Below are 17,327 nucleotides of genomic sequence, written 5' to 3' on the forward strand. Positions count from 1 at the left end.
GAACTTTTTTGTAGTTGCCTTGACAACTGAATCTGGTACAAAATGGACAAATAAGGGCGAAACCCCCTGGCGACACCAGGAGCCTAGCCACCTCTTCTCCTTGTATTTCTTTTGTGTGTGTGTGTTTCAGTTTATCTTCAGAGTATTTATTGAACTCCCAAATGATTACTGACTACTACTACTTCAGTGGACAAATGTATGCACTGTCTTCCATCTTCTAGATGTAAAAATGCAACGCCGATTTTGTAAGATATCTGAACCTTCAGAGAGATCTGAATAAACTATGCACAATAAGACAATGCACAAAAAGAGGAAGACTGTTTTGACTGTTTCTGGAAAAAAATCCCTCAAATTACTAATTTGCTATTACTTTTTAAAGAACTAAAATAAAAGTCTATTTTGAAATATGGCCTTTTGAGGATCTAAATAAGAATACCTATCATTGTGTGATTTGATAACAACATTTGACTGCAGGTATAAAACAAGGAGCAGAACATATACAGAATATATAACAAATACTTTCAAAGACAATCACAGTATTGTAATTGTTGTTACGGGCCTACACGCTTTGAGATACTTTCAGTCAGATGGGAGTCTTTGCAAACTTTTGTTCATGACGGTAACACTTTTGCCAAAAAAGAGCAGTTTTACAGATGTATGTAATATTACATTTTCGCATATTTTAATGTATCAAAAAACACCAAAAAAAGTGTGTTATCTTGTCATTTTGGTTCTTAAAGTTTACATTTTAGTATATAGATGAAGATTTGCACATTTAGGCAAAAAACCCTGTTCTATGAAGTTTATATTGGTAGAAGAGAGAAAATGAGAGGATACTAGACTCTGCCAATGTTTTTGAATCCTTAAAGGAATATGTCTTAATAGTAAACGCAGCAGCTCTTAACATTAAATACAGTATTAAAAAAAAAAAATGACATCAAATGTGATTTTAAAACATAACTTGTAGAATATGATAACTTAAGTTGCTTATTTGTTGAGTTTAGGACTCTTAACTTTGTCTGAAACGACTGCAGAAAGTTTGGATATTTAAAAAGAACAAAAAAAAATGGCCTGGAGATTGTGAGTTATTTCTGTGTGCTCCTTCGTTGAATTTATAACATCCCCACAACACCTCTGTGATGCCAAAGCGACGTTGCAAGGTTGCTGCAGCGTCACAGGTTGTGAGGATGTTACGCGTTAGCTTGGGTAGTAAGACTCGCAGACCACCGCCCCACCTGCACCACCAGCATCAGGAGTACAAAGTACAGCATTCTTGAAACCCGGGGGCTGATGCCAAAGCCCCGCCACGCACACACACATGCACACACACACACGCACACACACGCGGCACACATGCAGTCACTTATGTGTCGCTCCCGAAAGAGCGCCTCCCAGAGGTAACGTGTCACGCCCCCACACCAGGAAAAGGGTGTTGTGTCGTGGATTTCTGAGATCTCTAGAGCCAGTCAGGGTGTAGAATCCATCTCCACAAGCTCAACATGCAGCCTGTTCCAGTGCTGTCTTAAGAGACGTGCCTTCTGTATAAAAAAAATTTTGTAAGAACAAGTTGATGTAAATGTTCATTTACCTCAAATGTTTACAAAACTGTTACTAAATAAACTTTTTGTACCATAATCATACTATTTTTTTCCTTTTTCTTGTTATTTCATTTTGGTAAAGTGTACACAAGAACACAATGTTCATAATACAGTATAGAGGCTATAGTTTGTCAGCACTGTTTCATGCAGAAAGGATAGAGATTTCACACACTCTTGACTTTATTTGCATAAAACTCAAACCTCTAGGTGTTGTTACTACAGCCAGTGGCCAGTGTTGCAACATATCGTTCTTTGCCATTCACACTCATACACATACCCCCCCAACACACACACACACACACGTACAAAAACACTGAAGGAATGACCCAATCTGAAAGCACCCTCATTCTGTCTCTCGGCTCCCATGTGTCTGTGTAACCAGCTGGAGCGCATGTCTCCCGAGAGGACTTCCAACCATTTTGGAACTTGCACAAATGCTCCAAATTTGGACAGCAGGTGTGAAAATGTCCCTGGATGGGGGCAGAGAGAGGAGGCGGAGGGGCTGGACTGTTCCCCCTGGCACTGACTGCACCACACGATCACAAGGCTCTTCACTTCAGCCCAGACCAACGACATCTTCACACAGTGAGGGGAGACATCATCACAAAACTGTTTTGGAGCCTTTACACAACTTATAAGCTATGGCTTATAGCGTACCTTTCTGCAGTCTACTGACTAGTAAACAAAATTCTGGAGTCTTACCTGCACTTTTGTATTTTGCTCATTTTTGTCAGACGCCCGAATGGTGGAGAGTTTAGACAGGGCCATGGCCACTCAGGTCTGATCAGGATGGCTTGTTAGGACATTTATGTGTACACACACATGCAAGCACACTTATTTGGTGTGCACCATTGCAATAAATGCTACTATACCATACTATGCTGTTATGCTAAGCTGTCCTATGCTAGGCCACACCACGCTATGCTGTGCTGCACTATGCTACACTACACTATATGACTCTGTCTTTGCCTTACTGTATTAGCTGTTAGTTTTCTCTCTGTTAGTTCTTTCCGTGTCTGGTTATGCTGGCTCTTTCTGTGGCCGGCTGTGTTAGCTGTCTCCATGTCTGGCAGGTATTAACTCTCTCTGTGTCTAGCTTTGTTGGTTCTCGCCAAGGTTGGCTATGTTATCTTGCTCTGTGTCTAGCTATGTTTGCTATATCCATGCCTGGTAGGTGTTAGCTATGTGTGTGTCTGGCTGTGTTAACCCCCTCCAAGTTTGTCTGTGTTAGCTTTGTCTGGCTAAGTTGTCCCTCTCTGTCTGGACGTGTTGTCCCTCTCTGTCTGGCAGAGTTAGCTCTCTCTATGTCTGGCTGCAAGAAATGACAGCAGGGATTATTGGGGGAAAGCGGGGGTTGCTACCAGATGGGGGCTGGAGTTGTGCCCAGATCAGGGGCACCTGATGCATGAGAGACACAGGAATTCGCCTGAGGCCAGTCTCACACTCATTGGGGACAAGAAAAAACAACCTGAAATACTCAGACACTCACAAACTCACTCTTTGTCTCTTCCTCTTCCTTTCACACAAACACACACTTCTGTCCCTCACGCATACACACACACATACACACACACACACACGCACACACACACGCACGCACACACACACGCACACACGCACACACACACTTCTTGTCTTTCTTTCTTGTCTTTCAAATTCAATCCAAGTCAATTGAATTTTATGGAAAACAAAGAAATGAATAAAATACACACACAGATTTACATATGTCAAACGGATTGTTGTCATGGCCAGCAGTGACATAACTGTCCCTGCAGTGTTTTCATTTCAATTAAATTTTATTTTTAAAGCACTTTTTACAAAGATAATATGTCATAAAGCAGAGTTACAGAGAACCCTCAAGAGCAGGCCTACAGCGGCTGTGCTAGGTAAAACCCATTAGCTGAAAGGAAAAACCTTGAGCAGAACTCAGCTCAAAACAGGAACCCAGTTGCCTCTGGCTGACACTAGGTAACTAGGTTTTCTCTCCTGAAGGATTGAAAGGCTGGGATATCTGTGGATAGTGGGTGTACATTATTTGCCTTCTCTCTGGATATTTTTCACATTTACTTAGGAAAAGCAGTGCTGTCTTAGCTACTTGAAGTTGGCAGTGTGAGCACAGCTGGTCTTTTTTGGGCAGCTATATCTGCCAGTGTCAGCTGGTCTCTGTGGCTAGGCAATGCTCCCTGAGTCTGTACATACCCTTATATGCTCTATTCTTCATTCTTTTATTGCATGTCTTCCAGGTAAATGTTATTTTTCATATTTCAATTGCTTCCCCATCACTCTTTATACCACTCAAAAATAATTTCTATAGCTCTATCATTTCCATGAGGTGAAGCCAAATGATGTTTAGCCACTGAAGAATATCTGCTGAGGTATGATTAATCCAACATTATGGTTCATAAATTGATTGATTGACTGACTGGTTTCATCTATTAAAATGTACAAAAATGTCAACAAGTCAACAATGTACAGGACATAAAAAACTTTTTGAATATAATGTAATTTGATGATTACACTGAACTGCAATACTTCAGATTCCTATGGATAAAATGAGTTAAATTTTGTCCAGCACACGATTTTCATAATTTAAAGATGTCTGTCCTCTTGAGGATGCTCCCTCTGGAATTCTTGAATCCCTCCAGTTAGGGGTTTATCTCTATGACCCTTACCATCTCAGATGTGATGGATATCTCTATAACCATGACTTGGACATGCTGTGGTCTGCCCATGGGACTTGTGTTCCAGTACTCCCTCTGGTAACATGCACCATGGCGTTTAGCTGTACACTTTCAGAAGAAAGGAAGCTATTGAGCAGACCTGGCAGCATCATTTATATGTGCACTAACAGCACTAGACTGACAATGAGACTATTATTGTCACATGTTTATCGGACGTATAGAGGTCCCTTTGTACCCAAATGAAGGTGTGGGGGAGTTTGTACCCTTGTCCCTGTGTCTGTTCCTGTCTGTCCAGTGAGACTCTCGTGTGCCTCTCTGATCAGGGTCAGCAAACATTTGTTTCACTCTGTGCATAGAAAGTGCATCGTCAGCTTACATTATTGAAAACTGTTAGTGTGTTTACATCAGTTCAAAATGTGTTCAAAATTTTAGGCACCTTACATACAGGGGTAACAGGGGTTATGTCTTCATAAGTGGAGATTTCAAACAGGTGAACCTGCCAAGAACTTTTGGAGCATTTGGGGGAACGTTACTTCAGCTCGAACTTGCTTTCGGCTGTGTAGCTGGCTTGCTGTTTTAAGTCAGCAGTTTTAAAGTATGGCTTGAAAATCCCTTTAGTACATAGATATGGTTCTGTGAAGGTACTTTGTGTACTTGCATTATATGAATGCTGGCATTCATTAATTTAATCTGTTGATGAAAGTGATGAAAGAAACTTTTTGAATCAAAACTTAACAATAGATCGGAAAAAAATATTGCTACCTCTTTAAAATATTAATATTTTTACTAATATTTATATTACGTTACACATTTTGTAATGTGCACTTAATGTATTGCCCTTCATTCAATTCAGTTCAATAATCTGAATAATTAAAAGCCTGCTGGTTTGAAGCAAGACTTATGTTTGAGAGGAAGAGTAACTTCAGCGATGCACCCAGTGTAGCTAATTGCTCGTTTAATGTGTTGTATGTGTAGCTAAAGATAGTATGTCAGTGAGCTCATACAAACAAAAGAAATGATAGCTATCATTAGCTAAAAACTGTGCTAGATTTTGATGAATTTAATTTCATGAACCGGCTTACATCATCTCTTTGAATTCATGTTGAGAAAATTAATTTCATTCATTTACTTTAATCTAAATTACATAAATGCAATTACTAGATTCATTTTCAGAAATAATGAATGCAACAGTGTACATAAAGTTGAACAGTAAGGTTTTCTCACATTTTTGTGAAACTGGAGTGACTTTTTCCTCAACATTACATGGCAAACTTGAGTTGAAACTTGGCTGCAATAAAAAGACAGGCAGTATTTATGAAAAAATATTTGGATAATTGAGCAGGGCTTGCATTGTTCTTAGAAAGGGGTTCTGTTGTTGTTGTTTTTTTATAGATATGGCCTGTTTGCACCTGCCTGCTTCTGCCAAGAAAGTCAGTTACAATTTTCCCCTCCCAGCTGTAGCTCATGTGTTAAAATGGCTACCATCTCTTAAAGGAGAACGCCTCTGGTGGGGAGCAGGCCGTGAAAACGTGAGCGGTTTGAGCCGGTGCGGGAGAGAGGGGTACGGAGTGAGAATGTCAGACACGCTGTGACGTTCTCGCGCTGACTCCACATTTCTCTGCGAATGGAGATGGCATGGCAGTGCGAGATCGTCATGCTGTCGTCACGCCACGCTCCACGGAATCCACAAGACAAAGTCTAGCTGCGGCACCCATACGCACGCAGTCCGTGAACTTTGCATTCCGCATGCCCCCTCTCTTCCCACCCTCTATATTTGTATCCAGACCAAGGCAAGGTACAGTACGGGTGCAAAGGCCGTTCTCTGCGGCCCTGTATAGATATTTTGGAAAGGTCTTTCATTACATTACATTACATTCATTTAGCAGACACATTTATCCAGAGCAACTTCCAGTGCAATAGAACATAAGCGTATCCATTCAAGCTGAATGAGCAACAGTGTCAGACCAGGCTAACACTTCCAGACCAGCGAGTGTGAGCATAACACTAGCAAAGCCCTACCACAAGTTAACTTGTGCAACCTGACTAGACGAGGGAAGCCAAGTATACTACTATACTATCATACTACTATCAGTCACTAGATCACAGAATCCAAGCCACATTGCATACTACACTTAAAATGAACAGCAAGTAATACAAGTAGCAGGTGTTAGGGGGTGGAGATTGAGGTTAGAACTGAGATGCAGTCTGATGTCCAAAAGGATATTTCAGGTGTACCTGGCCCTGACTCATGTCTGCTCAGAGCCCTAAAGCATCGCCTTTGGGGTGTTCATTGAGTTTCTACAGGTATACCTGACCCTGGATGTCCTCCAGCAGGGTAAGAGGTCTGATAAATCCATCCCACCTGGACTGCTCTTTACACAGCATGGGAGAAAAGACCGTGTGCTTGCGTATTACAACTGTCTGTTTGGAGGTTTGGTGTAAGGAAAGACAAAAAAGAAGAGAAAAGATGGCTGGGGAAGGCCCCAGGGCTCAGTGGCCGGGGAGGTGGAGTATCGGCGAGTATTGCACTGTGGGTATAAGTCTGTGCGTGCGCTGCGAACTCCGTCATCTGTCAGCCAAGAGCAGGGATATGGGGGGAGGAGGCTGGAGTCTATTTATAGACATTAATCAGCCAACAAATTCACACCAGCCCCACAGCCCAAACACTTCTGCCCCCCGGTGTATATTTAAAGACTGCAGAGCATTGTTATCACAGTACCAGCAAGGAGACAGACTGGCCCGAAACAGAATGGCATATTGACTGTTGATTCCTGCGTTATCATTGGTCTTACTGTTTTAATATACAAAATGCAGAATGCGTACAATTTATTTGGCAGCCACTCCTACCCAGAACAAAACACAAGGCTGGTATGGCATGTTGCACTAAGTATATATCACAAGAGCAACAGGAACAACAGTGACAGACAGAGACAGACAGATAGAAAGAGAGGAGGTAGACAATCCAATAGCAGAGCCGAATCTGGGAAGTCAACCAACAACCTTGTGGTGATAAATCCTGCTCTTTGAACTCTTTAACTAACCATTCAACAATAGCCTATTTTGTATTACGTAGATATGCCCAATAACTTTGTTTCCCTTACTTTCCACTAAATCTGGGTTTCTTATATTTCATTTTATCTGGGGTGGAGGGATAATACTTGTCATTCCACATAATACATCTGCATGAAAGCATCTATTTTCCTGTTAAAACATTAAATGAGCACTTGGAAACATTCTATTAATACTGTTTTTCTTGGTTAAGCTGTTTACATTTCTTGTGACGTTGGTTTGGTTTTGCAGAGCTGTCAAACAGTAACTGCAATTATTGCGCATACTAAGCATCCCTCATGATCTATCCACAGTATCCACGAAAATGCACTCTACAGTGACACCCACAGGCAGGGACTGGGAGCACAAGTGCCTTTCACCTCTCACGATGGTGTGGACTGAACAAAGTATGACAGTTGCCTGTTTCATGTAAAATGTCTTCAATTACACATAGATGTTGCATACCATTTCATATCTTCATGTTGACAAATCTGAAAAATCTCCCCAAAATAAAAAAAATCATTTTCTAATAATAATTTTAAAAGATAGTGTAGAAGTGTAGAATTCTCTACAAACTCTTTGCCTTAACTAAAAACATGAAACTAAAACTTAAAGTAAAATGTCATCTAGATTAATGCAGAATTTATTTCATATTAGTAAAATCTAGATAGTACACATGCTAGTCCTAGTGTGAACTAAAAATTCTTAGAGTAACCCATATAAATCTTAGTTCAAACTACAAAGTCTTAGAGTAACCTATATAAATAAATATAAAAGTCAGACTAAGGATTTGCTCCTCTCCCCTTGTGATATTATTTTCCAAGAAGCGCAAAGTATTTTGTGTTCATGAAATTATTATTCACTATATTTTTCCATTAGGACTTTGTAAGTTGCTCTGGATAACAGCATCTCCAAAACAAAAGCATAATGAGTTTAAAATAAAAAAGAGCATAAGACAAATTATATTTTGGACACATATTACAGGGATTTCGGTATTAAAGGGACACTGGTTGTTTTGAGCTGGTGTTTGGGATGACATCACGCTCTTTTTGAGTGAGTGCGCTGCGTTTGAGGCTACACCCACTGCCTCTCTGTGTCTTCCAGTTCCCCCCCAGGCCGTCCCAAACAGGGATAGGTCACCCTGAACTTAACTTAATCCGCCCCCAGCACCTCTGTGGCACGGGGAAGCCTTTAAAAGCGGCTCTCTGAAGGGCGAAGAGCAGGGCTTTAAAGAGGGGAAAAATGACCCTGGCAGGACCTTGAACCTGGGAATGTACTACTCTGAATAGACCCCGCTGGGCGACTGATAGAGAGCAGTCATTGCAATGCTCAAATTTCTGAAAAAGGCTTCATGCACATTGACAGGACTAAAATTATGATGTACCTGCCGCCTTTTAGAATCTGCTTTTATTTGTTCATTTTTATCTCTTCTGTTTTTTGGGGAGATTTTTTTGTTCCCTCTCAGGGGGGGCCACAATGGCTGTGCTGGATCACAAAACCCTTAAAAATGCCACCGTCATCCATTCTGCCCCCCCCCCCACCCCCACCCCCCGGCAGCTGTGTGCTCTCGCCCTCACTCCCTCTCCCTCTTCACCCCTCTCTCTGCCTCTCCCTCTCCCTGTCTCTCTCTCTCTCTCTCTCTCTCTCTCTCTCTCTGTTGTTTTATAATTAAACGGCGACATTAGTTCATATCATGTGATTGGGAAAGGATTCATGGCACATTAGAGCCCTAATCGCTGCCTATAGTCTGCCTTTGGCCTTTCTCTCCAGGGCGTCCTGCACGACCCTGCTGAACGCAGCTCTTTCATTATGGCCCTGAAAGGGCCAGGGATTCAGCACAAACAAAAAAAAAATCCCCCGGGGGGGTGAAAAGGTTTTTTTTTTAATCCGGACGCTCTCTCTCACTCTCCCATCTCTCCTAGGGCAGGCAGGCAGGCAGGACTGGTTTAGCTGTAGCTTTGAATGGGGCAAGGTTTTGGCGGCTAGCCAACTACGATCAAGAGAGAGAGCGAGAGAGAGAGAGAGAGAGAGAAAAATCCCGCCTCTTTAAAAAAAAATGCTTGTCACGTTTGATCAAATTTTATATTTTTATAAAACAGCTTGTTCCATTACACTAAGTACTGCATGTCATGGCTTTCTGTCTGAATGACAATCTAGTCATTCAAAACTGGTTAGACCCTGAGCGGGAAATGTCACAGACAGGGTGGGGGTACCTGGCAGTCTGATAAACCTGGGTGATGAGGGAATAGAGACTGCCTAAATAACAAAGTAGCCACTGGACCCCTCCCCAGAGCCCTGGAGCGTAGTGTATCTGCTCTCATAATGGTATGATGGGAACAGTTACGACTCTATCTGCTGCCCTGTGTTGGTACATCAGTTGCTTTACAGTATTTTCACTCCCCAGCCATTCATCAATTTTTTTAATTGGCTGAGCATCTCAAGCTGAAGTTAATCCATGCCAGACAGAGACCTGCAGCAGTGTGGCAAAGCGTTTGAGGAAATAGTTGCAGGTTTGATTCCACATGGGAAACTGCTGCTGTACATTTACTTGCCATACTCATACTTTACTTTAGTAAATGTTCCTGTATATTCATGGGGTAATGTGTAAAAATGTGATGCACTAACAGGATGAAAACCATTGTCAGCGCCATGCTCTGAGCTCGTAGAAAGGGGAATCTGGTAGTCCGTAGATCCTGATTCTCACACCCCAACAGTTCAGTTTTCTATAATAGGCATCCTATTTTATACATGTCTTGATTTTTTTTTGCAGGACCGCCAACATCTGAAAACACACACACAAATATGTGGACATTTGTTACTCCAGTGAATCTGCTGGCATCTTGTCCCTCGCATTCTGTCGCAAGCTCTCATGAAATGATAACGCTCATTTAACAGATGTGGGCCTCACTGACTGTTAACCTCCAATCCAAGACACCTCCAGAAACATTTCCAATAAAGACGGACAGACAGTAGGGAGGCTCTGGGATGGAGGATATCTGTATGCTTATTTTTAAACTAAGTGCTTGAGCAAAAACAGCTCACTTGTAATGTCCAGTGCCACAGGGGCATTGCAAAAAAACACAAGTGAAAAGAAAAAAAAAGTCCAGGTGGCTAGTTGGAGTGGAAACGAGCTTTGGCGTTGTTTGTGGCAGTGGACAAACTCCCCTCATCCCTCGTCAAATACGAACCCTCCTGGACTGTGTTGGTGCTCACCGCAACAGCAACGTGTGGGAAGGCCCCTGCCCTACCTATCCACCCCCCACCCCCACCCCCACCCCACTCCCCCCAACACCCCCCTACCCCCTTGTCCTTTATTTTTCCCCCACAATAAACAAAAATGTGGCTACATGAACCTTTCATTGTGTGTGCGTGCACAGTGAATAATGCTCCTCTCGCTGGCCTTTGTGCTTCTGCCACTGTAAACCTGGTCACATGACCCGTCTCAGACACCCAGCACAATGGCAGGAAGGGGGGGCACGGAGGGGGACAGCACCAAACCCCTGGTCAGCCACCTCTCCCGCTCCCAAATCGACCCCCCCCCCCCACCCCCGATTAGCCTCCCACAGCCCCCCTCCCCTAACCCCTGTCACCTTTCCCCCAAAAACACTGGTTGGGGTGATGGAGGTGACTCCGCCCCTGTCGTGTTTAATGTATTGTGAAAACCTGTTTGCTACAGGCCTATGATTTCTTTTTCACTTCAATGCCCGCCTCCCTGCCCTCCCACCACAAACACGCGAAAGGATGTTTTTCACAGGGGATGGAACCACAGGTCATGTGACCATGGCGGATGATTGTGTCATTTACCGAGTCACATGATCATGGTGGATGATGGTGTCATTTCCTGAGTCACGTGGGCCTGCGCTCGTGCCAACCCAGAGCTGCTGACAGGGAAACTCCATTCTCAGTCCCACCACCCATCACCCTGGAGATCAGTGACCTTGCCAGAGAGCAACAGCGGCCCAACAGCTAATAACCCAGGAAAATGACATCGCACTGTGTGGTCCGACATCTCATTTGCAGCACAGGTTGCTTGGGTCTGTGGTCCCTCAGCCAGATTAGAACCACACTTCAATGCAGCCTCACTTGCCTAGATTCCTGAGCTGGTTCTTGGTCTACACCTTGGTCTCAGTCAAACGGAGACGGTGCAGTACCTGCTTACAATCAAATACTTTCAAAACCATCACCACAGGAACAATGAAGACACAAATCTATTTTCCTCTTAGGACAATTTCCACATCAGGAATGGTACAGGATTTCTCTAGACCAGCGATGGTACTTTTAACCCAGATAAATAAATATATAAAGCTCTGCCCTTTGAGATGCTGATCTGAAGCTTTTCTTCCTGATGGATGTCAGGATGTTGGCCCACCCTGGTGAAGGGGAGGAGCAGAACTGAGGCCTGGAACACTACAGCCCATCTGACCTCTTCCTAATTAATACCCCTGACATTCTGTCAAATGCTTTTTTTGTGAATTGGTGAACGCAGTCCGGCAACACAAAAGAGTTATATGAGTGATCAAACTTCAAGCAGGGCGCATTCATACAATGTGTGTGTTATAAAAAAGAAAGTAACAACAGTGAGGAGAATAGGAATAAATGTAAATTGACCATCAGAGACGTGTTCCTGGATGCTGATCTTGAACCTGCTATAGCCTTTTTTGCTGCACAAAATGCCCTCAGTTACCATCATGGTTAGGTAAACCATCCTGGCCATCTGTAAGACACAGGAGATGTTCACCAGCTAGGTGACCTTGGCTGGAGACGGACCTTAGAGTATCCAACCTCAATTCCATGAATGTAAGCGCTCAGCCTCACCTGACCTGAAGCAGGAATCTGCACCTCATATTTTTAATTGAGGGATGAAACAAACTAAATTTACATTTGTCTGTGGTTCTGTAACCAGCTCCACGGTAACAGGAGTTTCGTGCAATCCCCAAGATCCTTCACAGTCATGCATCACAGTCTCTGAAGCACAGATGACCCAAGCCACTGAACTGCTGAGTGCAGTCCTGTTAACGAGCCTCACCAGTAAGCAGGAAACTGTTCAATTTTACTGCATGAAAGATGACAGCAAAGCAGTTTGGGCATTGTAGGTGGAGGATAAAGAGAAAGGTGCATGCTGGGAACTGGAGGCAGACAGGAGAAACACCAGAAGAGATCATTTGATTTGTACTGGACTTAAAAATGCTGACTTGTTGCCTGGAGACCGAAATCAAGTATCCTTAAAAATTCTGTTTCCCTGGAGAGAGATGAAATAAAGTTTCTGACGCAACAGAGTGGAAAACTGCAGAAATGACAAGGAGAGTTCACGGTCCTCGAGCTGGATTTGTGCAGGTCCTCCGCATACCAATTAAACTGTAAGGCAGGTAAAAATGTAGAACTTAAAAAAGAAGTTGCTTTATGGTTTAGTGTTGCTTTGAATGCGAGTCAGGGCTTGAAAACCTCCATGAGACAAGATCCACTACATGGCACAGAGGCATGCTGGGAGAGCACATGACAACAAAACAAAACAGCCTTTTCACATAAACGAAAGTGAAATAAAGTACTCATTGCAATTTATTGTCAGATTTAAAAAAAAACATGTGCAACTTAAAGAAAAAAACAAATGTATAACAATATATAAATATGTACTTATATTTTCATCCCATGAATGTAAAGAAGCAGTCTTATTTGATTATATCTACAGAGCGTCCATAACAAATTCTGCTGGCCAACAAAGAGAAAGCTTATAAGAGGGAAACTGACTGATATCTGAAAGTACATTCAGACTGCACTGCACAGACATGTGCCGTGGCATGTATTCTTGCAGTGGTGGGAACCTTATTTGTCACCTGGGAAGTGGTCACTGTCACCTGTAAGGGGTGCTTTCAGATTTCATCATCAGAATCGATACACCAACCTGCAACTGAAATGTGAAAACCACTGTGTGGCAAGGACTGTGGGTAACCAAGGACACAGTGAGACAGAGTGCTGACCTCCAAAGACAACTTTCTTTGTGGGCATCTGGGTAGATCCTGTCAAGGTTACCCTAGAACGCTGGTTGGTCTGCATTGGTACCCAGCCCTCCTTCTTTAGTGACATGAAAAACCGGCACAATAATGGGCTTACGCAGCAGCTGGAAGGATAAACCCATCTATTCTAATGCTTTTCAGAATCAACCCTCTGCGTAAGAATCAGTTTTTCCTACAGACTTTACACAGCCATGAGGAAGTAGTAGTGGACATCACCCCCCACCGCACACAAATACACACACACTCACACACACACACACACACACACACACACACACACACAGGTGCATGCACGCACACATATGCATGCACACATACACAAACACACACACACACACACACACAGGTGCATGCACGCACACATATGCATGCACACACACATGCATACATGCATGCATACCCACATGCATACATGCATGCATACACACACACACACACACACACACACACACACACACACTCACACACACATACACACACACACATACACACACAGGTGCATGCACACACACACACATATGCATGCACGCGCGCGCACGCACACACACACACACACACACACACACACAGCAGAGAGGAGAGAAGGCGAGACGGCAGGGCTCTGGTGTAGCTGCAGTTTTAATGCTCATAGGAGGAAAGAAAAGGTACACATGGCACAATCCCACTCGGATGCTCTCATGTCCCGCCGGAAAAACCAGGCTCCAACAAACCTAAAGTAATCAGTAATAAATAAAGGGTTTCTTCAAAAAGGCATTTGGGGGGGGTCAGGGAGAATTTAGAGAGTCTCTCAGCATCAGGCCATCCGACGCAAAACCTCTTCCACTCACTCTCTGAAAGTATTTACAGATCCAAGGTACCCAAACCAGGTGTAGTGAATGATGCTACATCAGGTGTCCAGAGTTGCCCTACAGTAAGAAAAAAAAAAAAAAAAAACAGCAGCCGCAGAATGCTTTCCAAGCACCGCCCCTCCCTCCCTCACACGTCACAGAGAGATCTCCCTCCTGACCCCAACAACTGCTGGCTTAGCACTGATCTGGGATCAGCATCGCAGAGGGGAAAGCAGGGAGCGATACGGAACACAGTCCCCTTTCCTACTCTTGAGAGTGTGCTCCTGGCGGAGGAGAGGCCAGGGCTACTCTCTGCTGTCGTCCTCTTGCTCCTCCTCCTCCTCCTCCTCCTCCTCCGAGCGGTCCCGTTTGGTGTAGACGTCCTTTACCAGCAGGACTCGGGTGAGAATGCTCTCCAGGGCGGTCCTCTCCAAGGGGGTGGAGCTGTACCAGAGGGGGCTGTCCGAGCTGCTGGAGATTTCGGGCTTCATGTAGAACACGTCTGTCCTCTGCTTCAGAGCCGCTGGACTGCGCGGACAGACAGACAGGAACAAACTAAGCCAAACACAGCCATGGAATTGCAGGAGTGCACAGACGCACAGGGAAAACACACTTAGCCAATCGCAGCCACGTTCATCCCTCACTCAGCCAATCGCAGCCACACTCACCCTTCTCTCAGCTAACTACAGCAATCATTACCTCACTTAGCGATGCTGCTGTTGGGACTCTGTAATCAGGAGATGTGACGGAGTTTCCACAGTATATGGGAAATAGATTTTTAATCAGGGAGAAATGCTGGCCCAAGGCCACTGTTATAAACAATAAGCAGCATAAGGCAATATCTTATCACAAAGAGAAATGCTCTGCTCATGGATGGGTAGTTTGCACTGTACTACAGCACAATAAAACTGGCCCTAGATAAAACTGCATTGAACTAGTCTTCTGTGCAGGCTGTGCATGATGGGAAATGAAGTGCTAGGTGAAGGCTGTAGAGTATGGAGAATGTAGTTCAGTGTTCCTACACGTTTCTCATTTCAGAATTTTAGATTTTTGCAGACCTGCTTTTCCAGACTTTCATGTTTTTTGCCAAAACCATCAGAACCCATTTCTAATAAAACAAGGGACAATTTTACCCCTTTAAAGAATTCTACAGTAGCCTGAGAAAGTGGATATAATGTGTTCCTGAGAAGACTATATACCCAAAATGGCTTAATCCTAGGAATGAAATGAAATATTGCATTATCGAATGTCGCAAAATCAGAAATATTTTCCCAGACCAGCGCAGGAGCACTGGCAGTTGTAGGTAAAAGCAGTGCAGTGTGGGAAATGAAGTCCTAGGTGAAGGCTTGTAGTGCAGCCGGACTCACCACTTGGAGAGGTAGAACTCGTATAGCAGACACTCATGCTTCTTGACAGGACAGTGGGTGGAGCTTCCTGAGTCCTCATCTGGCTCGTAGTCTGGCTCGTCTTCCTCTTTGCGTTTTCTCTTCCTCGTCCCTGGTTTTACTGTTCATTAGAAACAAACAAACTAAACATACAACTAGCCATCAAAACCAGAAGGGGTGACGCTAATCGGGGGTAGAGCAAAACTAATGAGAGAATTGGACCAATGAAAGACCACTATGACAGCCAGTGAGAGGCTGACCAATGACAGACCCCTATGACAAATGGGAGGGGTCTGACTAATGACTTATACTTAAGCCCTTAATCCAATAACACCCAATGGTGTTGCTAATCGGTCATGGCTCGTTTCTACGTAACATGATATGAGGACTGCACCTTGCTGGTCCTGTGAAATGGAAGGTATTCGGATGCAGATGGAAGTCTCCTTGGTGTGCGGGTTGATCTTGCGGTGGCCGTACACGTTGCCGAAGGAGAGACGCAGGTGCTGCTCCACGGTCCTCAGGCCAAAGTATTTGGTGTTGAGGTAGACCAGGGAGCGCAGCAGGGTGGCAGGGGAGTGCTGCCCCAGCTGACTGCTGCTCCATAGAGCCTGCTCCTCCACCCGGCCCCACAGGGAGCCTGCGAAACAGGCAGAGTCAGAGCAGAGTCACAGAGAGCCTGGAACGCAGTCAGGGCAGAGTCACAGACAGCCTCGAACACAGTCAGGGCAGAGTCACAGAGAGCCTGCAGCACAGTCAGAGTCAGAGTCACAGAGAGCCTGCAGCTCAGTCAGGGCAGAGTCACAGAGAGCCTGGAACACAGCCTGAGTCAGAGCAGAGTCACAGAGAGCCTGCAGCACAGTCAGAGCAGAGTCACAGAGAGCCTGCAGCTCAGTCAGGGCAGAGTCACAGAGAGCCTGGAACACAGCCTGAGTCAGAGCAGAGTCACAGAGAGCCTGCAGCACAGTCAGAGCAGAGTCACAGAGAGTCTGCAGCACAGTCAGGGCAGACACAGCCTGAGTCAGAGCAGAAGCACAGAGAGTCTAGAACACAGTCAGGGCAGAGTCACAGAGAGCCTGGAACACATTCAGAGTCAGAGCAGAGTCACAGAGAGCCTGGAACACATTCAGAGTCAGAGCAGAGTCACAAACAATACACAATACAGTCAGAGTAACAGAAGAGTCACAGATTGCCTGCGAAACAGCCAGAGCCAGAGCAGAGTCACAGAGAGCCCACAACACTATCACAATAAACAGCATGCAATCAAGACAGAGTCAAAGTGCAGCAAAATCACAATAAAAGCTGGGCCACTGACAGCCTGCAGCTCCATTACAGCACAGCCTGAAACTTTGTCAGTAAGAGCCAGAATCACTGGCAATCTTCAACACAATCACAGACCAAGCCTGTGCCACACATAGCCTGCACTATCAGAGTCAGAGCCCCCCTGCTTAACCCTCATGATTTGCACCACATTCAAGCAGGACTCTGCTCTGCTTAATTCAAGGGACACTCTCTGTTGGGCTGTAGTTCTCCAGAACAGCCACATATAAATAAAGTTTTTTTTGACACCAAGGTGTATCACAAGAGAAAGGAGGAAATCATGAACACTTTGTCTCTTCTCTGAGGCATCACACAGGAAACTGCCATGGGAAAGACATCCCTCCGAGCTTGATGGGAAATGTCCCTGCTCTGGCAACTTGGTGGTTACATTCCACATATGGCTGCCTCCCTTCCATCGCTTACAGCATATGCTCATGGTTCAGAATGATAGCAATGACAA

The 17,327-nt window shown here is 44.4% G+C and overlaps 1 protein-coding gene across 2 annotated transcripts in view; it reads right to left on the minus strand.

Annotated features, from left to right (window-relative positions):
• Positions 1-13,936: 13,936 nt before the first annotated feature.
• Positions 13,937-17,327, minus strand: part of LOC118789122 (zinc finger MYM-type protein 2-like) — a 28,283-nt gene continuing 24,892 nt past the window's right edge. Inside the window, exons 21-23 of one of the 2 annotated variants that reach the window (XM_036545443.1) lie at positions 15,945-16,187; positions 15,533-15,671; positions 13,937-14,693 (exon numbers count right to left, since the gene is read on the minus strand). In XM_036545443.1, coding sequence (XP_036401336.1) covers positions 14,471-14,693; positions 15,533-15,671; positions 15,945-16,187 — 605 coding nt within the window. In that variant the 3' untranslated portion in view covers positions 13,937-14,470. Of the gene's footprint in view, positions 14,694-15,532; positions 15,672-15,944; positions 16,188-17,327 lie in introns of those variants that run through there. The other variant, XM_036545444.1, reaches the window with a different exon arrangement.

Source organism: Megalops cyprinoides, chromosome 14, assembly GCF_013368585.1.
Source record: "Megalops cyprinoides isolate fMegCyp1 chromosome 14, fMegCyp1.pri, whole genome shotgun sequence".
In the NCBI taxonomy this organism is placed as follows: domain Eukaryota; kingdom Metazoa; phylum Chordata; class Actinopteri; order Elopiformes; family Megalopidae; genus Megalops; species Megalops cyprinoides.